Genomic DNA, 25,798 nt, shown 5'->3' with positions numbered 1-25,798 from the left:
TTCTCTCCTCTCCTCTCCACCCCATCCTCTCTTCTCCTCTCCTCTCCACACCATCCTCTCCTCTCCACCCCATCCTCTCCTCTCCACCCCATCCTCTCCTCTCCACCCCATCCTCTCCTCTCCTCTCCACCCCATCCTCTCCTCTCCTCTCCACCCCATCTTCCCCTCTCCACCCCATCCTCTCCTCTCCACCCCATCCTCTCCTCTCCACCCCATCCTCTCCTCTCCTCTCCACCCCACCCTCTCCTCTCCCACCCATCCTCTCCTCTCCACCCCATCCTCTCCTCTCTACCCCCATCCTCTCCTCTCCACCCCATCCTCTCCTCTCCACCCCACCCCATCCTCTCCTCTCTACCCCATCCTCTCCTCTCCACCCCATCCTCTCCTCTCCTCTCCACCCCATCCTCTCCTCTCCACCCCATCCTCTCCTCTCCCTCCCCTCTCCTCTCCTCTCCTCTCCACCCATCCTCTCCTCTCCACCCCATCTTCCCCTCTCCACCCCATCCTCTCCTCTCCACCCATCCTCTCTTCTCCACCCCATCCTCTCCTCTCCTCTCCACCCCATCCTCTCCTCTCCACCCCATCCTCTTCTCTCCACCCCATCCTCTCCTCTCTACCCCATCCTCTCCTCTCCACCCCATCCTCTCCTCTCCTCTCCACCCCACCCTCTCCTCTCCTCTCTACCCCATCCTCTCCTCTCCACCCCATCCTCTCCTCTCCACCCCATCCTCTCCTCTCCACCCCATCCTCTCCTCTCCTCTCCTCTCCACCCCATCCTCTCCTCTCCTCTACTCTCCACCCCATCCTCTCCCTCCCCTCTCCTCTCCTCTCCTCTCCTCTCCACCCCATCCTCTCCTCTCCTCTCCACCCCATCCTCTCCTCTCCTCTACTCTCCACCCCATCCTCTCCCTCCCCTCTCCTCTCCTCTCCTCTCCACCCCATCCCCTCCTCTCCACCGCATCCTCTCCTCTCCACCCCATCCTCTCTTCTCCACTCTATCCTCTCCACCCCATCCTCTCCACCCCATCCTCTCCTCTCCTCTCCACCCCATCCTCTCCACCCCATCCTCTCTTCTCCACCCCATCCTCTCCTCTCCTCTCCTCTCCACCCCATCCTCTCCTCTCCACCCCATCCTCTCCTCTCCTCTCCTCTCCTCTCCTCTCCTCTCCTCTCCTCTCCTCTCCTCTCCTCTCCTCTCCTCTCCTCTCCTCTCCTCTCCTCTCCTCTCCTCTCCTCTCCTCTCCATCCCCTCCTCTCCACCGCATTCTCTCTTCTCCACTCTATCCTCTTCACCCCATCCTCTCCACCCCATCCTCTCCTCTCCTCTCCACCCCATCCTCTCCACCCCATCCTCTCTTCTCCACCCCACCCCATTCTCTCCTCTCCACCCCATCCTCTCCTCTCCACTCCATCCTCTCCTCTCCACCCCATCCTCTCCTCTCCACCCCATGCTCTCTTCTCCACCCCATCCTCTCCACCCCATCCTCTCCTCTCCCCCTCTTTCTCCTCTCCCCCTCTCTCGTCTTCTCCCCCTCTCTTCAGGTGCAGTAGGTTTCGTCTTGTCCCTGTTGGAACCAGAACCTTCTAAACGGCCGACAATCAGATCAGCTATGGAGGAGAAATGGATCAATGAGGGCTACACCAGAAAACCTTTACACACACTCACACACAGGAACAGGTAACACACACTCACACACAGGAACAGGTAACACACACTCACACACAGGAACAGGTAACACACACTCACACACAGGAACAGGTAACACACACTCACACACAGGAACAGGTAACACACACTCACACACAGGAACAGGTAACACACACTCACACACAGGAACAGGTAACACACACTCACACACAGGAACAGGTAACACACACTCACACACAGGAACAGGTAACACACACTCACACACAGGAACAGGTAACACACACTCACACACAGGAACAGGTAACACACACTCACACACAGGAACAGGTAACACACACTCACACACAGGAACAGGTAACACTGTCACACACCAAGAGACCTCTACACACAGGAACAGATAACACACACATACACACCAAGAGACCTCTACACACAGGAACAGATAACACACACATACACACCAAGAGACCTCTACACACAGGAACAGATAACACACACATACACACCAAGAGACCTCTACACACAGGAACAACATAATAACATTCCTAAGTTGAGTCAGTTTTGGGGGCGATCTCAGAGATAACAGAGTTAGGCCAACTGCAGCGTCTAGTTTCCTCTCAAACACGATTCACATCGTTAAACACACACACTTTGCTCATCACATAATTTCTTTGTCATGTCATTTCTTCATGATCTGCCTCTAGGCACCCTTACCAGATTTGAAAACCATCAAATGTGTGTGTTTGTATGTGTGTGTTTGTGTGATTGTAAGTACATGTCTGTGTCTCCAGGCTGCGTCCTGAGGATCTGAACCAATCTGTGCTGTCCTACATGACAGAGTCTCTGGGTTACAGTCTGAGTGATGTCACCACCATGCTGACCAATAACAGGCCTTCTGCCATCCTGGCCTCCTATCAGCTGCTGCTCAGAAAACTGACCCGGGGAGAGAAAGGGGCCAGGGGCATCAAGGTCTATACACACCCCAGCTAGTATATAACGTTCTGAGAACCATATGTTTCTTACAGCTTGGTGAGAGCGTGGTCGTCCTATGGTTATTTAGTCTACATCCTTCCCACAACGTTCTGGGAATGATGCAGGGTAGTTGCTTGGCTGTGGAACATTCTCAGGAGCTCCTTTGTTGTTGGTATTTCATTACTATAACAGAACGTTTCGTGAAAGTTCAAACATGGTTACATATCATTTCAATTTGAAATGGGGAATGTTCTCCAATGTTTCAGAGAACGTTAAGAAACAACGTTGAGTACTTCAGCATAATGTTTCCTACAGCTTTCCTCATGGTAAAACGTTTGTAACTTGCAGAGAACGTTCTAGGAATGGTATGTTAAAATATATACATTCCATTCTCGGCATTCCAAACTCTATTCTGTTTTACCGGTCAGGAAACATTTCGCTTCATTCCCACAACCAACGTGAAACTAAAAACATACGCTCCCACAACTTCCAAGGAACCAAATGTGCTAGCTGGGACCTATACAGACACGCACACACACACACACAGCTCCAGTGTGTGTATTGTTTGTTGTGTGTGTGACAGAAGCTGGACACCAGTGAATGGAACCTGCCCAGGAAAACCACCTGGAGAGAGAAGAGCAGCCCTGTAGCCAGGACACAGCAACACGTAAATATAATACTATACTATACTATACCATACTATACTATACTAGACTATACAATATTATACTATACCATACTGTACCATACTACACTATACTATACCATATTATACCATACAACACTATACTATACAATACTATACAATTCTATACTGCACCATACTATACCATACTATGCTATAGTACACTATACTATACCATGCTATACTATATAATACTATACTACACTATACTATACTATACTGCGCCATGCTGCACTACACTATACTATACTGTGCCATACTATACAATGCTATACTATACTATGATATACACTACCATACAATACTATACTATACCATACTACACTACACTATACTATACTGTACAACACCACACTATACTATATTGTACAATACTACACTATACTATATCATACTATACTACACTATACTACACTATGCTGTGCCATACTAAGCCGCACTATACTACACCACACTACACTATACTATGTTACACTATACTATACTATGTTACACTACACTATACTATGTTGCGCTATACTATACTATGGCACACTACATCGCAATATACTATACTATACCATACTGTACTATACCATACTATACCATACTAGACTACACTATTCTACGCTACACTATACTACACTATGCTACGCTATACTATACTACACTATACAATGCTATACTATGTTGCACTGTAGTATACTATACCGTACTACACTATACTATACTATGATATACTATGCTATACTATGCTAAGCCATACTATACTATACTATGCCGTACTATACTATGTCATACTATGCCGTACCTTACTGCGCCATACTACACCATACTATGCTATACCGTACCATACTATACCATACTATACTATACTATACCATGGCAATATCTACAGCTATACACTACACTACAATACACTACACTACCCAACACTACATATTATATACTTATAGAAGAGCAGCCCTGCAGCCAGGACACAGCAACATGTAAATATAATACTATACTATGCTATACTATTTCATACTATACTATACAATACTATGCTATACTATACAATACTATACTATACCATTTTATACTATACTATGCTATACTATACTGTACTATCCAATACTATACTGTACAATGCCACACTATACTATGCCATACTATACTATACTATACAATACTATACTACACTATATCCTACTGTACACTGCTATACTATACTGTGCCAAACTATACTATGCTATACCATACCATACTATGCTATACCATACCATACTATACTATACTATATCATGCTATGCTATACTATCATGCTATACTATACTATACTATACTATACTGCACTACACTACACTACACTACACTACACATCTATATACTTATAGAAGAGCATTCCTTCAGCCAGGGCACAGCAAGAGGTAAGTGTACCTATTAAACATACTTCCATATTTGGATTGTAAAAATTCTAAGACAATCAGAAGATTTAGTTATTGACCGTTATGTGTAAATTCCCACTAGTGGCCCAATCTGCAAAGAAACGTCACACAGCAGCAACAAGACAATAGATTTCAGGCAGTATGTTAGGGCATTAGATTAGGGCAGTATGTTAGGGCAGTAGATTAGGGCAGTATGTTAGGGCAGTAGATTAGGGCAGTATGTTAGGGCATTAGATTAGGGCAGTATGTTAGGGCAGTAGATTAGGGCAGTATGTTAGGGCAGTAGATTAGGGCAGTATGTTAGGGCAGTAGATTAGGGCAGTATGTTAGGGCATTAGATTAGGGCAGTATGTTAGGGCAGTAGATTAGGGCAGTATGTTAGGGCAGTAGATTAGGGCAGTATGTTAGGGCAGTAGATTAAGGCAGTATGTTAGGGCAGTAGATTAGGGCAGTATGTTAGGGCAGTAGATTAGGGCAGTATGTTAGGGCATTAGATTAGGGCAGTACGTTAGGGCAGTAGATTAGGGCAGTATGTTAGGGCAGTAGATTAGGGCAGTATGTTAGGGCAGTATGTTAGGGCAGTAGATTAGGGCAGTATGTTAGGGCAGTAGATTAGGGCAGTATGTTAGGGCAGTAGATTAGGGCAGTATGTTAGGGCAGTAGATTAGGGCATTATGTTAGGGCAGTAGATTAGGGCAGTATGTTAGGGCAGTAGATTAGGGCATTATGTTAGGGCAGTAGATTAGGGCAGTATGTTAGGGCAGTAGATTAGGGCAGTATGTTAGGGCAGTAGATTAGGGCAGTAGATTAGGGCAGTAGATTAGGGCATTATGTTAGGGCAGTAGATTAGGGCATTATGTTAGGGCAGTATGTTAGGGCAGTAGATTAGGGCAGTATGTTAGGGCAGTATGTTAGGGCAGTAGATTAGGGCAGTATGTTAGGGCAGTAGATTAGGGCAGTATGTTAGGGCAGTAGATTAGGGCAGTCTGAGCTGATGTTTGAAATGCCTTCTGTCTTATTTAACTGTTCAATTGCAATGTAATAAATACAAATGAAAGTCAAGTCAAAACATCCACTTTTCTTACAAAGATAAGGGCAGTATGTTAGGGCAGTAGATTAGGGCAGTATGTTAGGGCAGTAGATTAGGGCAGTATGTTAGGGCAGTATGTTAGGGCAGTAGATTAGGGCAGTATGTTAGGGCAGTAGATTAGGGCAGTATGTTAGGGCAGTATGTTAGGGCAGTAGTTAGGGCAGTAGATTAGGGCATTATGTTAGGGCAGTATGTTAGGGCAGTAGATTAGGGCATTATGTTAGGGCAGTATGTTAGGGCAGTAGATTAGGGCAGTATGTTAGGGCAGTATGTTAGGGCAGTAGATTAGGGCAGTATGTTAGGGCAGTAGATTAGGGCAGTATGTTAGGGCAGTAGATTAGGGCAGTATGTTAGGGCATTAGATTAGGGCAGTATGTTAGGGCAGTAGATTAGGGCAGTATGTTAGGGCAGTAGATAAGGGCAGTATGTTAGGGCAGTATGTTAGGGCATTATGTTAGGGCAGTAGATTAGGGCAGTATGTTAGGGCATTAGATTAGGGCAGTATGTTAGGGCAGTAGATTAGGGCAGTATGTTAGGGCAGTAGATTAGGGCAGTATGTTAGGGCAGTAGATTAGGGCAGTATGTTAGGGCAGTAGATTAGGGCAGTAGATTTGGGCAGTAGATTAGGGCAGTAGATTAGGGCAGTATGTTAGGGCAGTATGTTAGGGCAGTAGATTAGGGCAGTATGTTAGGGCAGTAGATTAGGGCAGTAGATTAGGGCAGTATGTTAGGGCAGTAGATTAGGGCAGTAGATTAGGGCAGTAGATTAGGGCAGTAGATTAGGGCAGTAGATAAGGGCAGTATGTTAGGGCAGTATGTTAGGGCAGTAGATTAGGGCAGTATGTTAGGGCAGGAGATTAGGGCAATATGTTAGGGCAGTAGATTAGGGCAGTATGTTAGGGCAGTAGATTAGGGCAGTATGTTAGGGCAGTAGATTAGGGCAGTATGTTATGGCAGTAGCTTAGGGCAGTATGTTAGGGCAGTAGATTAGGGCATTATGTTAGGGCAGTAGATTAGGGCAGTATGTTAGGGCAGTATGTTAGGGCAGTATGTTAGGGCAGTAGATTAGGGCAGTATGTTAGGGCAGTAGATTAGGGCAGTATGTTAGGGCAGTAGATTAGGGCATTATGTTAGGGCAGTAGATTAGGGCAGTATGTTAGGGCAGTAGATTAGGGCATTATGTTAGGGCAGTAGATTAGGGCAGTATGTTAGGGCAGTATGTTAGGGCAGTATGTTAGGGTAGTATGTCAGGGCAGTAGATTAGGGCAGTAGATTAGGGCATTATGTTAGGGCAGTATGTTAGGGCAGTAGATTAGGGCAGTATGTTAGGGCAGTATGTTAGGGCAGTAGATTAGGGCAGTATGTTAGGGCAGTAGATTAGGGCAGTATGTTAGGGCAGTAGATTAGGGCAGTATGTTAGGGCATTAGATTAGGGCAGTATGTTAGGGCAGTAGATTAGGGCAGTATGTTAGGGCAGTAGATAAGGGCAGTATGTTAGGGCATTATGTTAGGGCAGTAGATTAGGGCAGTATGTTAGGGCATTAGATAAGGGCAGTATGTTAGGGCATTATGTTAGGGCAGTAGATTAGGGCAGTATGTTAGGGCATTAGATTAGGGCAGTATGTTAGGGCAGTAGATTAGGGCAGTATGTTAGGGCATTAGATTAGGGCAGTATGTTAGGGCAGTAGATTAGGGCAGTAGATTTGGGCAGTAGATTAGGGCAGTAGATTAGGGCAGTATGTTAGGGCAGTATGTTAGGGCAGTAGATTAGGGCAGTATGTTAGGGCAGGAGATTAGGGCAATATGTTAGGGCAGTAGATTAGGGCAGTATGTTAGGGGCAGTAGATTAGGGCAGTATGTTAGGGCAGTATGTTAGGGCAGTAGATTAGGGCAGTATGTTATGGCAGTAGATTAGGGCAGTATGTTAGGGCAGTAGATTAGGGCATTATGTTAGGGCAGTAGATTAGGGCAGTATGTTAGGGCAGTATGTTAGGGCAGTATGTTAGGGCAGTAGATTAGGGCAGTATGTTAGGGCAGTAGATTAGGGCAGTATGTTAGGGCAGTAGATTAGGGCATTATGTTAGGGCAGTAGATTAGGGCAGTATGTTAGGGCAGTAGATTAGGGCATTATGTTAGGGCAGTAGATTAGGGCAGTATGTTAGGGCAGTATGTTAGGGCAGTATGTTAGGGTAGTATGTCAGGGCAGTAGATTAGGGCAGTAGATTAGGGCAGTATGTTAGGGCAGTATGTTAGGGCAGTAGATTAGGGCAGTATGTTAGGGCAGTATGTTAGGGCAGTAGATTAGGGCAGTATGTTAGGGCAGTATGTTAGGGCAGTATGTTAGGGCAGTAGATTAGGGCAGTATGTTAGGGCAGTAGATTAGGGCAGTATGTTAGGGCAGTAGATTAGGGCAGTATGTTAGGGCAGTAGATTAGGGCAGTATGTTAGGGCAGTAGATTAGGGCATTATGTTAGGGCAGTAGATTAGGGCAGTATGTTAGGGCAGTATGTTAGGGCAGTATGTTAGGGTAGTATGTCAGGGCAGTAGATTAGGGCAGTAGATTAGGGCAGTATGTTAGGGCAGTATGTTAGGGCAGTAGATTAGGGCAGTATGTTAGGGCAGTATGTTAGGGCAGTAGATTAGGGCAGTATGTTAGGGCAGTATGTTAGGGCAGTATGTTAGGGCAGTAGATTAGGGCAGTATGTTAGGGCAGTAGATTAGGGCAGTATGTTAGGGCAGTAGATTAGGGCAGTATGTTAGGGCAGTAGATTAGGGCAGTATGTTAGGGCAGTATGTTAGGGCAGTAGATTAGGGCAGTATGTTAGGGCAGTAGATTAGGGCAGTATGTTAGGGCAGTAGATTAGGGCATTATGTTAGGGCAGTAGATTAGGGCAGTATGTTAGGGCAGTATGTTAGGGCAGTATGTTAGGGCAGTAGATTAGGGCAGTATGTTAGGGCAGTAGATTAGGGCAGTATGTTAGGGCAGTAGATTAGGGCATTATGTTAGGGCAGTAGATTAGGGCAGTATGTTAGGGCAGTATGTTAGGGCAGTATGTTAGGGCAGTAGATTAGGGCAGTATGTTTGGGCAGTATGTTAGGGCAGTATGTTAGGGCAGTAGATTAGGGCAGTAGATTAGGGCAGTATGTTAGGGCAGTATGTTAGGGCAGTATGTTAGGGCAGTAGATTATGGCAGTATGTTAGGGCAGTATGTTAGGGCAGTATGTTAGGGCAGTAGATTAGGGCAGTAGATTAGGGCAGTATGCTAGGGCAGTAGATTAGGGCAGTATGTTAGGGCATTATGTTAGGGCAGTATGTTAGGGCAGTAGATTAGGGCATTATGTTAGGGCAGTATGTTAGGGCAGTAGATTAGGGCAGTATGTTAGGGCAGTAGATTAGGGCAGTATGTTAGGGCATTATGTTAGGGCAGTATGTTAGGGCAGTAGATTAGGGCAGTATGTTAGGGCAGTAGATTAGGGCAGTATGTTAGGGCATTATGTTAGGGCAGTATGTTAGGGCAATAGATTAGGGCAGTATGTTAGGGCAGTAGATTAGGGCAGTATGTTAGGGCAGTATGTTAGGGCAGTAGATTAGGGCAGTGTGTTAGGGCAGTATGTTAGGGCAGTAGATTATGGCAGTATGTTAGGTCAGTATGTTAGGGCAGTAGATTAGGGCAGTATGTTAGGGCAGTATGTTATGGCAGTAGATTAGGGCAGTGTGTTAGGGCAGTATGTTAGGGCAGTAGATTAGGGCAGTATGTTAGGGCAGTATGTTAGGGCAGTAGATTAGGGCAGTGTGTTAGGGCAGTATATTAGGGCAGTAGATTAGGGCAGTATGTTAGGGCAGTGTGATAGGGCAGTAGATTAGGGCAGTATGTTAGGGCAGTATGTTAGGGCAGTATGTTAGGGCAGTAGATTAGGGCAGTATGTTAGGGCAGTAGATTAGGGCAGTATGTTAGGGCAGTATGTTAGGGCAGTAGATTAGGGCAGTATGTTAGGGCATTATGTTAGGGCAGTATGTTAGGGCAGTAGATTAGGGCAGTATGTTAGGGCAGTAGATTAGGGCAGTATGTTAGGGCAGTAGATTAGGGCAGTATGTTAGGGCATTATGTTAGGGCACTATGTTAGGGCAGTAGATTAGGGCAGTATGTTAGGGCAGTAGATTAGGGCAGTATGTTAGGGCAGTAGATTAGGGCAGTATGTTAGTGCATTATGTAAGGGAAGACCCCCCTGAAGTGGACAAAAATGAATGGCAACACATTGGCACCGTACGAAACATATACACATTGGACAATACCACCCAATTGGACGCCAATTCGTGCAAAGTTGATGGCAAATGTCATATGGCTATTGCCAGTTGTAACACTTCAAAAATCCAACAGGGGGTGAGTGCGCTACACCGTGGTTTTTCATATTGGAAATGGACATCAAGTCAACATCCAAAAGCAAAATTTTGAAAAAATGATTTTTTTGTCAAAAATTATCACCCCTTAAAAAAGTGCTTTCTGGACCGTTTTTCGAAATTCTTTCGATTTTTTTGTCAATTACACATGTGTAAGAACTGTATGAATATACTTTTGTCCAATTTTATTAGCATATTTTTTTTTTTTTTTTACATGCGCATAAGAAATATGTTTTGTCCATTTACAATGTGATTTCATAGGAAGTCAAAAGTCAAAAGTCAAAAAAGTCAAAATTTAGTAAAAAACTTCACACACCCTTAAAAAAGTGCTTTCTGGACCGTTTTTTCAAAATTCTTTCGATTTTTTTGTCAATTACACATGTGTAAGAACTGTATGAATATACTTTTGTCCAATTTTATTAGCATAATTTTTTTTTTTTTACATGCGCATAAGAAATATGTTTTGTCCATTTACAATGTGATTTCATAGGAAGTCAAAAGTCAAAAGTCAAAAAAGTCAAAATTTAGTAAAAAACTTCACACACCCTTAAAAAAGTGCTTTCTGGACCGTTTTTCAAAATTCTTTCGATTTTTTTGTCAATTACACATGTGTAAGAACTGTATGAATATACTTTTGTCCAATTTTATTAGCATAATTTTTTTTTTTTTACATGCGCATAAGAAATATGTTTTGTCCATTTACAATGTGATTTCATAGGAAGTCAAAAGTCAAAAGTCAAAAATGTCAAAATGTTGTAAAAAACTTCACACACCCTTAAAAAAGTGCTTTCTAGACCGTTTTTCAAAATTCTTTCCATTTTTGTGTCAATTACACATGTATAAGAACTGTATCAACATACTTTTGTCCAATTTTATTAGCCAAATTTTTATTTTATTTTTACATGCGCATAAGAAATATGTTTTGTCCATTTACAATGTGATTTCATATGAAGTCAAAAGTCGAAAATTTGAACTTTTTTAAAAACTTATCACCCTCGTAAAAAAGTTCTTTCTGGACCGTTTTTCGAAATTGTTTCAATTTTTTGTCAATTCATCATGTGTTTTTTTGGGGCCAAATACCATAAGAAATTTGACATGCTCAAAAATCCTGCAGAAATGCAAAATTGACTGGCCAGATGAACTCGGGATGGCCTGACAGTGATAGTTGCTCCTTTCAATCGCTCATTGTGTTGACTTCATCATGTCCATTTTGTGATGTTTTTTCGCTGTTTAATCATATTGCAAGTGTACGGGCATTTGCAATATGGTTCAATGGGCATTTACCATATGAAATTTGACATGCTCAAAAATCCTGCAGAAATGCAAAATTGACTGGCCAGATGAACTCGAGATGGCCTGGCAGTGATAGTTGCTCCTTTCCATCGCTCATTGTGTTGACTTCATCATGTCCATTTTGTGATGTTTTTTCACTGTTTAATCATATTGCAAGTGTACGGGCATTTGCAATATGGTTCAATGGGCATTTACCATATGAAATTTGACATGCTCAAAAATCCTGCAGAAATGCAAAATTGACTGGCCAGATGAACTCGGGATGGCCTGGCAGTGATAGTTGCTCCTTTCCATCGCTCATTGTGTTGACTTCATCATGTCCATTTTGTGATGTTTTTTCACTGTTTAATCATATTGCAAGTGTACGGGCATTTGCAATATGGTTCAATGGGCATTTACCATATGAAATTTGACATGCTCAAAAATCCTGCAGAAATGCAAAATTGACTGGCCAGATGAACTCGGGATGGCCTGGCAGTGATAGTTGCTCCTTTCCATCGCTCATTGTGTTGACTTCATCATGTCCATTTTGTGATGTTTTTTCACTGTTTAATCATATTGCAAGTGTACGGGCATTTGCAATATGGTTCAATGGGCATTAACCATATGCAATTTGACATGCTCAAAAATCCTGCAGAAATGCAAAATTGACTGGCCAGATGAACTCGGGATGGCCTGGCAGTGATAGTTGCTCCTTTCCATCGCTCATTGTGTTGACTTCATCATGTCCATTTTGTGATGTTTTTTCACTGTTTAATCATATTGCAAGTGTACGGGCATTTGCAATATGGTTCAATGGGCATTTACCATATGAAATTTGACATGCTCAAAAATCCTGCAGAAATGCAAAATTGACTGGCCAGATGAACTCGGGATGGCCTGGCAGTGATAGTTGCTCCTTTCCATCGCTCATTGTGTTGACTTCATCATGTCCATTTTGTGATGTTTTTTCACTGTTTAATCATATTGCAAGTGTACGGGCATTTGCAATATGGTTCAATGGGCATTTACCATATGAAATTTGACATGCTCAAAAATCCTGCAGAAATGCAAAATTCACTGGCCAGATGAACTCGGGATGGCCTGGCAGTGATAGTTGCTCCTTTCCATCGCTCATTGTGTTGACTTCATCATGTCCATTTTGTGATGTTTTTTCACTGTTTAATCATATTGCAAGTGTACGGGCATTTGCAATATGGTTCAATGGGCATTAACCATATGCAATTTGACATGCTCAAAAATCCTGCAGAAATGCAAAATTGACTGGCCAGATGAACTCGGGATGGCCTGGCAGTGATAGTTGCTCCTTTCCATCGCTCATTGTGTTGACTTCATCATGTCCATTTTGTGATGTTTTTTCACTGTTTAATCATATTGCAAGTGTACGGGCATTTGCAATATGGTTCAATGGGCATTTACCATATGAAATTTGACATGCTCAAAAATCCTGCAGAAATGCAAAATTGACTGGCCAGATGAACTCGGGATGGCCTGGCAGTGATAGTTGCTCCTTTCCATCGCTCATTGTGTTGACTTCATCATGTCCATTTTGTGATTTTTTTCACTGTTTAATCATATTGCAAGTGTACGTGCATTGTTGTGCAACTGGTAACCCAAAAATAAAAATATGGTGATTTCATTATGTCCATTTGTTTATGTTTTCTTACTTTTGCAAAGTCACTGGCATTTGCAATATGGTTCAATGGGCAGGTACCATCACGAATTTGTCATGCTATAAAAATCCTCAAGGAATGTGAAATTGACTGGCCTGATGAACACAGGATGGCCTGGCAGTGATAGTTGCTCCTTTCCATCGCTCGTTGTGTTGACTTCATCATGTACATTTTGTGATGTTTTTTCACTGTTGAATCATATTGCAAGTGTACGTGCATTGTTGTGCAACTGGTAACCCAAAAATAAAAATATGGTGATTTCATTATGTCCATTTGTTTATGTTTTCTTACTTTTGCAAAGTCACTGGGCATTTGCAATATGGTTCAATGGGCAGGTACCATCACGAATTTGTCATGCTATAAAAATCCTCAAGGAATGTGAAATTGACTGGCCTGATGAACACAGGATGGCCTGGCAGTGATAGTTGCTCCTTTCCATCGCTCGTTGTGTTGACTTCATCATGTCCATTTTGTGATGTTTTTTCACTGTTGAATCATATTGCAAGTGTACGTGCATTGTTGTGCAACTGGTAACCCAAAAATAAAAATATGGTGATTTCATTATGTCCATTTGTTTATGTTTTCTTACTTTTGCAAAGTCACTGGGCATTTGCAATATGGTTCAATGGGCAGGTACCATCACGAATTTGTCATGCTATAAAAATCCTCAAGGAATGTGAAATTGACTGGCCTGATGAACACAGGATGGCCTGGCAGTGATAGTTGCTCCTTTCCATCGCTCGTTGTGTTGACTTCATCATGTCCATTTTGTGATGTTTTTCACTGTTGAATCATATTGCAAGTGTACGTGCATTGTTGTGCAACTGGTAACCCAAAAATAAAAATATGGTGATTTCATTATGTCCATTTGTTTATGTTTTCTTACTTTAGCAAAGTCACTGGGCATTTGCAATATGGTTCAATGGGCAGGTACCATCACGAATTTGTCATGCTATAAAAATCCTGCAGGAATGTGAAATTGACTGGCCCGATGAACTCGGGATGGCTGGGCAGTGATTCTGGTTAATCTCAGTCGCTCGTTAGGGTTGATTTCAGAATGTCACTTTGGTGATGGTACCTCACTGTTTAAACATATTGCAAATGGACAAGAGTCACCAGCAAGTCACCGTCCGTCAGTCAATTAGATATCATTCTGACACCAAACTGATACAAACTGACACCAAACCCACTTTTTCCAACTCGTTTAGTAGCCAACTATCACATACTTCAGAGCTGGCCCAAAATTCACAAAGCCTTCGGTTCAAACCAATAAAAAAACATAAAACACGTAGTTACGTTCTAGCTGCGGGTCCATTTCTTATGTTATGTGTAGGCCTAGCTGAGGCGACCCCGAATCCCAAGTTTCGGCTCGATCGGTCATTTGGTGTCCGAGCAAAACCCTAATTGGTGCTGAAAATCCACTTTTTTCCATGACTTGCTACGGGGTCCTTGAATGAGCTATCGGACAGAAACGTTGGGGTCCGTCTCTATGGAACGAGACGGTCGCAATGCACCTAGTCTTGCGTTTCTGAGACTTTTCTAAATGTCGTCATTTTCGTAACGGTCAAAATGAATTGAAGTCATTGCAAATGTACGAGGCTGTTTCTCGGTCCGAGAACCTTCTAGAGCCACGTAACTCACCACGCACTATTGACCGGAGGTCTAGAACAGGATTCTAAAGTTTCGGAACTCTAGGTCTGACGGTTCTTTTTTAGCTCGAACAAAGCTAACTATTGCAGTCACTGTCTGTCTCTACGCACCCCAATACGTCCCTCCATCCAAGTTGTGTTTTAGGGTGATTTATTTTTCCTTTGAAATTTTATGGGAAAAATGACTGATTTACAGTTCACGGGGGTTGCCTAATCACATATATGAAGTTTTGGAAAGATCTGACTTTTTTAACCCCTCGAAACAGCCCAAGAGACACCAATTATGACACTTCCGGTTGGCACAGGAAGCTATAAATCAACACATATCCTCACTGGGGTATGCTTTTACAGAATCCTGAGTTTTAAGTCCTTACGTTAAGAATTGACTGATTTACACAGGGTTGAATGCACTATGTCTATCAAACTGCAGGCAGGGTATGGATAAACACTTTTAGGGTGATTTTAACCACTTCCGGTTGGTCCAGGAAGCTTAGAATCAACACAGGTAGACCTCGTAGTGGCCTGATGGACTGTCATCGAAGACAGGTTCATACGACATTCATAACCCACATAGGCTTCAGGTTGAATTTAGGGGTGCAGGCAATGTATTCCTATGGGGAGAGAAGTCAATGCAAACTCTTTGAAGTAAACACCCTCTTTTAACTATTAAGGGTTAATGCCACACGGTCAACGTTAGGCTTGCACGGATCGGGAGGACCTTAGGAACGTACCTGAGGTCGAATTGTGCTTCTCACCCTAACGGTTCTCTCACTGTCACCCAAAAGCAAATGACGTTGTGGGGCAGGCTTCATTTTGGGCCTACTTTTCTAATGGTCGCTGCGCCTAGACCGAGCGAGCTACGGTCAAGCGGGATATCTCGTTGAACTCGGCACGGCCTAGAGATTATGTTTATGCCATTGCCTGCTCTCTGTGTCTTTGAGCACCGCACTTTATCACTCCATCCTTGCTGTGTGTGTATGTGAAAGCTTTTCTTTGACATCTGTTGGGAGAAATGACTGATTTACAGTTCATGAGGGTTACCTAGTCACACATATGAAGTTTTGGAGAGATGTGACTTTTCTAACCCTTCAAAACAGACAGTGTGACCCAATTAAAGGCACTTCCGGTTGGCACAGGAAGCTATAAGTAAACACATGTCTTGATTGACATAGAAACTTACAGAATCCTGAGTTTTAAGTCTTTAAGTTAAGAATTGACTGATCTACGATCTACACAGGGTTGAATGTAGTCATTTTCACCTTTGAAGGTTATGTACATCAAAACACCTTTTGGGTTATAACCTGGTTAGGGGTGTTTGGCCATTAGGCCTGTATGTCCCTTCATCCCATGAGAGAGAGTTTAACTTTTTAAGCCTCTCTGTGTCTTCTTATTCATAATCTTTAAATTTTTGGGTTACCAGATGCACAACAATCAGTATCCATCGTGAAACTTCAAAGTGTCCATAATGCACTCAGGTCGCCCCTGACAGAGAGAGGGCCGTAGTAGGGTGTTTCCATAGCGGGCATTAATATCAGAATGACCCTTAAATGCATTTAGGACCATATTTGAATTTTTGGGTTACCAGATGCACGTTTTCAATCACCAGGTGCACGGGTCTATTTCCTTTTGGGTTACCAGATGCACGGTTTCAATCACCAGGTGCACGGCTCTATTTCCTCCTCCAGCACTTGTCTAACAGTCCATAAAGCACCCAGGACGGCCCTGAGTGAAAGAGGGCCGTAGTAGGGTGCTCCTATAGCGGGCATTAAAATCAGAATGACCGTTAAATGCATTTATGACCATATTTGTATTTTTGGGTTACCAGATGCACGGTTTCAATCACCAGGTGCACGGCTCTATTTCCTCCTCCAGCACTTGGCTAACAGTCCATAAAGCACCCAGGTCGGCCCTGAGTGAAAGAGGGCCGTAGTAGGGTGCTCCTATAGCGGGCATTAAAATCAGAATGACCGTTAAATGCATTTTGGGCCTTCTTTTTTTCAAAGTCGCTGCACTCAGAACGAGCTACGGTCAAGCGGGGCGTCTCGTTGAACTCGGCACAGTCTGGAGACTGTGGTGATGCCATTTTTTGTGTTGATTTCAGAATGCCATTTTGGTGATGGTCCCTCTCCGTTTAAACACATTGCAAATGTACAAAAGTCAACTAGCAAGTCAGTGTCCATCAGTCAATTAGATGTCATTATGACACCAAACTGATATCAATTGACACCAAACCCACTTTTTCCTACTCATTTAGAAGCCAACTATCACATATGTCAGAGCAGGCCCATAATTCACAGCGCCTTCGGTTTAAAACATAATAAAAACGTAAAACACATAGTTACGTTCTAGCTGCGGGTCCAGGTCGGACATTATGTGTAGGCCTATGTGAGGCGACCCCGAATCCCGAGTTTCGGCTCGATAGGTCCTTCGGTGCCCGAGTAAAACCCTAATTGGTGCTGAAAATCCACTTTTTTCCATGCCTTGCTACGGGGTCCTTGAATGAGCTATCGGACAGAAACGTTGGGATCTGTCTCTATGGGCCGAGCCGGTTTCAATGCACCTAGCCTTGCGTCTCTGAGACTTTTCTAAATGTCGTCATTTTCGTAACGGTCAAAATGAATTGAAGTCATTGCAAATGTACGAGGCTGTTTCTCGGTCCGAGAACCTTCTAGAGCCACGTAACTCACCACGCACTATTGACCGGAGGTCTAGAACAGGATTCTAAAGTTTCGGAACTCTAGGTCTGACGGTTCTTTTTTAGCTCGAACAAAGCTAACTATTGCAGTCACTGTCTGTCTCTACGCACCCCAATACGTCCCTCCATCCAAGTTGTGTTTTAGGGTGATTTATTTTTCCTTTGAATTTTTATGGGAAAAATGACTGATTTACAGTTCATGGGGGTTGCCTAATCACATATATGAAGTTTTGGAAAGATCTGACTTTTTTAACCCCTCGAAACAGCCCAAGAGACACCAATTATGACACTTCCGGTTGGCACAGGAAGCTATAAATCAACACATATCCTCACTGGGGTATGCTTTTACAGAATCCTGAGTTTTAAGTCCTTACGTTAAGAATTGACTGATTTACACAGGGTTGAATGCACTATGTCTATCAAACTGCAGGCAGGGTATGGATAAACACTTTTAGGGTGATTTTAACCACTTCCGGTTGGTCCAGGAAGCTTAGAATCAACACAGGTAGACCTCGTAGTGGCCTGATGGACTGTCATCGAAGACAGGTTCATACGACATTCATAACCCACATAGGCTTCAGGTTGAATTTAGGGGTGCAGGCAATGTATTCCTATGGGGAGAGAAGTCAATGCAAACTCTTTGAAGTAAACACCCTCTTTTAACTATTAAGGGTTAATGCCACACGGTCAACGTTAGGCTTGCGCGGATCGGGAGGACCTTAGGAACGTACCTGAGGTCGAATTGTGCTTCTCACCCTAACGGTTCTCTCACTGTCAACCAAAAGCAAATGACGTTGTGGGGCAGGCTTCATTTTGGGCCTACTTTTCTAATGGTCGCTGCGCTTAGACCGAGCGAGCTACGGTCAAGCGGGATATCTCGTTGAACTCGGCACGGCCTAGAGATTATGTTTATGCCATTGCCTGCTCTCTGTGTCTTTGAGCACCGCACTTTATCACTCCATCCTTGCTGTGTGTGTGTGTGAGAGCTTTTCTTTGACATCTGCTGGGAGAAATGACTGATTTACAGTTTAGGAGGGTTACCTAGGCGCACATATGAAGTTTTGGAGAGATGTGACTTTTCTAACCCTTCAAAACAGACAGTGTGACCCAATTAAAGGCACTTCCGGTTGGCACAGGAAGCTATAAGTAAACACATGTCTTGATTGACATAGAAACTTACAGAATCCTGAGTTTTAAGTCTTTAAGTTAAGAATTGACTGATCTACGATCTACACAGGGTTGAATGTGGTCATTTTCACCTTTGAAGGTTATGTACATCAAAACACCTTTTGGGTTAATTTAACCACTTCCGTTTGCTTCAGGAAGCTTAGAATTGGCACAGGTAGACCTCATAGTGGTCTGATGGACTGTCATAGAAGACAGGTTCATAAGGCATTCATAACCCACATAGGCTTCAGGTTGAATTTAGGGGTGCAGGCAATGTATTCCTATGGGGAGAGAAGTCAATGCAAACTCTTTGAAGTAAACACCTTCTTTTAACTATTAAGGGTTAATGCCACACGGTCAACGTTAGGCTTGCACGGATCGGGAGGACCTCAGGTACGTTCCTGAGGTCGAATTGTGCTTCTCACCTTAACGGTTCTCTCACTGTCACCCAAAAACAAATCACATTGAGGGCCAGCCTTCATTTTGGGCCTACTTTTCTAATGGTCGCTGTGCTTAGACCGAGCGAGCTACGCTCAAGCGGGGCATCTTGTTGAACTCGGCACGGCCTAGAGAATATGGAAATGCCATTGTAGGCTTTGTGTGTCTTTAAGCACCGCACTTTGTCACTCCATCCTTGCTGAGTGTGTGTTTCTGTGTGTGTGTGTGTGAGAGAGAGCTTTTCCTTGACATCTGTTGGGAGAAATGACTGCCTTACAGTTTATGGGGGTTGCCTAATCACACATATGAAGTTTTGAAAAGATCTGACCTTTTTAACCCTTGGAAAATGCCACTGTGACACCATTTAAGGCACTTCCGGTTGGCACAGGAAGCTATAAATAAACTCATATCCTGATTGAGGTATGCCTTTACATAATCCTGAGTTTTAAGTCTTTACGTTAAGAACTGAGTTATTTACGGAGGGTTTAGGGAGTGTGTGTTATTTCAGAAAATCATAAAAAATCACAGAAATCTCGCAGAGCTCCGAAGCACACTTTAAAAAGATTCGTAAGAACACCCTGCAACTGGATCTGTAACCGTTGAAAAAAAAAAACACCTATCCGTGAACATCACCAATCTGTCGTTGTACGATTTCTCTTAAATGACGATAGATAAATGGCTGTTTTTTTTTTTATTGACACCGGAGGCTCCTTGACTTTGACGTGAAGTGGAAAAATAATTTCTCTATTTTCATTTTGGACCTTTAATCCCAGATAAATGGCCATAACTCAAAAACCGTTGAGGCCTAGACGCCATCTTGTTCGGGGCCAACTGCCCATTATGCCAAACCTACGCTCACCGAGTTTCGGCTTTGAAATATTTTCAGTTTTCGAGATAAGGCCCCGTCGTGAATCGTGATGTTTTGTCCAATTGCAATATGATTGCTTATGCCCTCTTGTGGGAATTTCCGGGACAGCGGCAAAATGACCAAAATCTTATTATTTTTGTAAAACGGAAACCGAATGTCCGACAAAGTTCATTTGATGACTTCCCGGTAGGTCCGGCCCTGCCGCTCGGCCCGACGCCGTCCGCGAATTTTACAAACGATTTCGGACGTCTAGTAAGGGACCGTACATTTGCAATATGGACTTTCTCACTAACCATATGGCACCTGCCGAAATCTTCCCTTAAGGTATGTTAGGGCAGTATGTTAGGGCAGTAGATTAGGGCAGTATGTTAGGGCAGTAGATTAGGGCAGTATGTTAGGGCAGTAGATTAGGGCAGTATGTTATGCTACACTATATACTACACTATAATACTATATACTACACTATATACTACACTATAATACCATATACTACACCATATACTACACTATAATACTATATACTACACTATATACTACACTATAATACCATATACTACACCATATACTACACTATAATACTATATACCGCACTATATACTACACTATAATACTATATACTACCATACACTATATACTACACTATGATACTATATACCGCACTATATACTATACTATAATACTATGTACCACCATACACTATACACTACACTATGATACTATACACTATATACTACACTTTAATACTATATACCGCACTATATACTACACTATAATACTGTATACTACCATACACTATATACTACACTGATACCATATACTACACTATATACTACACTATAATACTATATACTACCATACACTATATACTACACTATGACACTATATACGTCCATACACTATATACTACACTAAGATACCATATACTACACTATATAGTACACCACAATACTATATGCCGCACTATATACTACACTATAATACTATATACTACCATACACTAAATACTACACTAATACCATACACTATATACTACACTATAATACTATATACCGCACTATATACTACACTATAGTACTATATACTACCATACACTATATACTACACTATAATACTATATACTACCATACACTATATATTACACTATGATACCATATACTACCATACACCATATACTACACTATAATACTATATACTACCATACACAATATACTACACTATGACACCATATACTACACTATAATACTATATACTACCATACACTATATACTACACTATAATACTATATACTACCATACACTATATATTACACTATAATACTATATACTACCATACACTATATACTACACTATAATACTATATACTACCATACACAATATACTACACTATGACACCATATACTACACTATAATACTATATACTACCATACACTATATACTACACTATAATACTATATACTACCATACACTATATATTACACTATAATACTATATACTACCATACACTATATACTACACTATAATACTATATACTACCATACACTATATACTACACTATAACATATACTATAATACTATATACTACCATACACTATATACTACACTATAATACTATATACTACCATACACAATATACTACACTATGACACCATATACTACACTATAATACTATATACTACCATTAACTATATACTACACTATAATACCATACACTATATATTACACTATGATACCATATACTACCATACACTATATACTACACTATAATACTATATACTACACTATATATTACACTATGATACCATATACTACCATACACTATATATTACACTATAATACTATATACTACCATACACTATATACTACACTATAATACCATATACTACACCATATACTACACTATAATACTATATACCGCACTATATACTACACTATAATACTATATACCGCACTATATACTACACTATAATACTATATACTACCATACACAATATACTACACTATGACACCATATACTACACTATAATACTATATACTACCATACACTATATATTACACTATAATACTATATACTACCATACACTATATACTACACTATAATACTATATACTACACCATATACTACACTATAATACTATATACTACCATACACTATATACTACACTATAACATATACTATAATACTATATACTACCATACACTATATACTACACTATAATACTATATACTACCATACACTATATACTACACTATGACACCATATACTACACTATAATACTATATACTACCATACACTATATACTACACTATAATACTATATACTACCATACACTATATATTACACTATAATACTATATACTACCATACACTATATACTACACTATAATACTATATACTACACCATATACTACACTATAATACTATATACTACCATACACTATATACTACACTATAACATATACTATAATACTATATACTACCATACACTATATACTACACTATAATACTATATACTACCATACACTATATACTACACTATGACACCATATACTACACTATAATACTATATACTACCATACACTATATACTACACTATAATACTATATACTACCATACACTATATACTACACTATAATACTATATACTACACTATAATACTATATACTACCATACACTATATATTACACTATAATACTATATACTACCATACACTATATACTACACTATAACATATACTATAATACTATATACTACACTATATATTACACTATAATACCATATACTACCATACACTATATATTACACTATAATACTATATACTACCATACACTATATACTACACTATAATACTATATACTACCATACACTATATACTACACTATAATACTATATACTACACTATAATACTATATACTACCATACACTATATATTACACTATAATACTATATACTACCATACACTATATACTACACTATAACATATACTATAATACTATATACTACACTATATATTACACTATAATACCATATACTACCATACACTATATATTACACTATAATACTATATACTACCATACACTATATACTACACTATAACATATACTATAATACTATATACTACCATACACTATATACTACACTATGATACTATATACTACCATACACTATATATTACACTATGATACCATATACTACCATACACAATATACTACACTATGACACCATATACTACACTATAACATATACTATAATACTATATACCACACTACATACTACACTATAATACTATATACTACCATACACTATATACTACACTATAATACTATATACTACACTATAATACTACATACGACACTATAATACTATATACTACCATACACCATATACTACACTATGATACTATATACCGCACTATATACTACACTATAATACTATATACCACACTATATACTACACTATAATACCATAAACGATATACTACACTATAATACTATATACTACCATACACTATATACTACACTATGATACTATATACTACCATACACTATATACTACACTATAATACTATATACTACCATACACTATATACTACACTATAATACTATATACTACCATACACTATATACTACACTATAATACTATATACTACCATACACTATATACTACACTATAATACTATATACTACCATACACTATATACTACACTATAATACTTTATACTACACTATAATACTATATACTACCAAACACCATGTACTACACTATGAGACTATATACTACACTACAATACTATACTAAATTATACTGTACAATACTACACATTGTAGATATTACAGCTCTACGGCAGGTACCAAGGCTCAGCCAATCACTGTTGTTGTAGACTGAGCCAGCCAATGAGAAGGTCTCTAAGCAGTCCAGCCGGCCCCCGAGGAGCCAACCACAGTCCACAGAGGAGGAATTTCTCAGCAACAAGAAGAGACAGGAAGACCCTCCCACAGAGACCCGCCACTCCTCCACCTCTCTCCTCCCTTGCCTCCCTTCCCCTTGCCCCACGCCTCTCGTTGATGAAGAGGTCGCCATCACACTGTTTCCTGAAGGTAGGACACACACACACACGCACAGACACATGCACGCACACAGACACATGCACGCACATAGGGTTAGAAGAGTGTAATTAGAGAAAAGCAGAACCTGCACCCACACCACAGCCCTGACAGAGAAACAGCTTGCATCCTGGGGCTTTACGTTAGAGACCGACTGGGTTTGAACTCAGCACACTTCAAGACTTGGGTCACCAAACCACCTTTGTTCAGTCTCTGTGTACTTTGATCTAGTCTCTGTGTTATAGTCGATGCGTTCTGTGTTCAGTCTCTGTGTTCTGTGTTCTAGTCTCTGTGTTCCATTTTCTGTGTTCTAGTCTCTGTGTTCTGTGTTCTAGTGGGATGTATTCCAGTCTCTGTGTTTTAGTCTCTGTGTTCTGTGTTCTAGTCTCCATTTTTGCGGTTCTGGTCTCTGTGGTCTGTGTTCTAGTCTCTTTTTTAGTCCCTGTGTTCTGTGTTCTAGTGTCTTTTCTAGTCTCTGTGTTCTGTGTTCTAGTCTCCATTTTTGCGGTTCTGGTCTCTGTGTTCTGTGTTCTAGTCTCTTTTCTAGTCTCTGTGTTCTGTGTTCTAGTCTCTTTTCTAGTCTCTGTGTTCTGTGTTCTAGTCTCCATTTTTGCGGTTCTGGTCTCTGTGTTCTGTGTTCTAGTCTCTTTTCTAGTCTCTGTGTTCTGTGTTCTAGTCTCTTTTCTAGTCTCTGTGTTCTGTGTTCTAGTCTCTTTTCTAGTCTCTGTGTTCTGCGTTCTAGTCTCTTTTCTAGTTTCTGTGTTCTGTGTTCTAGTCTATGTGTTCTCGTCTCTGTGGTCTGTGTTCTAGTCTCTTTTTTAGTCTCTGTGTTCTCTTCTCTGTGTTCTCTTCTCTGCATTCTGTGTTCGTCTCTGTTGTCCGTGTACAAGTCTCTTTTCTAGTCTCTGTGTTCTGTGTTCTAGTCTATGTGATCCAGTCTCTGTGGTCTGTGTTCGAGTCTCTTTTCTAGTCTCTGTGTTCTGTGTTCTAGTCTATGTGTTCTCGTCTCTGTGGTCTGTGTTCCAGCCTCTGTGTTCTGGTCTCTGTGGTCTGTGTTCTAGTCTCTTTTCTAGTCTCTGTGTTCTGTGTTCTAGTCTATGTGATCCAGTCTCTGTGTTCTGTGTTCCAGCCTCTGTATTCTGGTCTCTGTGGTCTGTGTTCTAGTCTCTTTTCTCGTCTCTGTGTTCTGTGTTCTAGTCTATGTGATCCAGTCTCTGTGTTCTGTGTTCCAGCCTCTGTGTTCTGGTCTCTGTGGTCTGTGTTCTAGTCTCTTTTCTCGTCTCTGTGTTCTGTGTTCTAGTCTATGTGATCCAGTCTCTGTGTTCTGTGTTCCAGCCTCTGTGTTCTGGTCTCTGTGGTCTGTGTTCTAGTCTCTTTTCTCATCTCTGTGTTCTGTGTTCTAGTCTATGTGTTCTCGTCTCTGTGTTCTGTGTTCCAGCCTCTGTGTTCTGGTCTCTGTGGTCTGTGTTCTAGTCTCTTTTCTCGTCTCTGTGTTCTGTGTTCTAGTCTCTGTGTTCTGTGTTCCAGTCTCTGCGTTCCAGCCTCTGTGTTCTGTGTTCCAGTCTCTGTGTTCGGGGACAGAGAGCTGGTCCATCTCGCACCTCCTAAAAGCTCTGCCTCCAAGCTGTGTAACTCCGCCCCCCTGCCACGCCTGTTGGAACCAACCAGAGAAGTCCAGGTCAGACTGGTCAAGCTCTTCAGAATGTTGTTTGCTAT

The 25,798-nt window shown here is 41.3% G+C and overlaps 1 protein-coding gene across 1 annotated transcript in view; it reads left to right on the top strand.

The window, feature by feature from the left end:
• Positions 1 to 25,798, top strand: part of LOC109886508 (hormonally up-regulated neu tumor-associated kinase homolog A) — a 59,634-nt gene that overhangs the window by 28,845 nt on the left and 4,991 nt on the right. The window contains exons 7-11 of the mRNA XM_031815829.1: positions 1,543 to 1,678; positions 2,440 to 2,617; positions 3,204 to 3,287; positions 23,860 to 24,076; positions 25,645 to 25,760. Coding sequence (XP_031671689.1) covers positions 1,543 to 1,678; positions 2,440 to 2,617; positions 3,204 to 3,287; positions 23,860 to 24,076; positions 25,645 to 25,760 — 731 coding nt within the window. The remainder of the gene's footprint in view (positions 1 to 1,542; positions 1,679 to 2,439; positions 2,618 to 3,203; positions 3,288 to 23,859; positions 24,077 to 25,644; positions 25,761 to 25,798) is intronic.

This window comes from Oncorhynchus kisutch, unplaced genomic scaffold (assembly GCF_002021735.2).
Source record: "Oncorhynchus kisutch isolate 150728-3 unplaced genomic scaffold, Okis_V2 scaffold646, whole genome shotgun sequence".
Taxonomy (NCBI): Eukaryota; Metazoa; Chordata; class Actinopteri; order Salmoniformes; family Salmonidae; genus Oncorhynchus; species Oncorhynchus kisutch.
The sequence above is the reverse complement of the archived record's forward strand: the minus strand, read 5'-3'. Positions and strand labels throughout refer to the sequence as shown.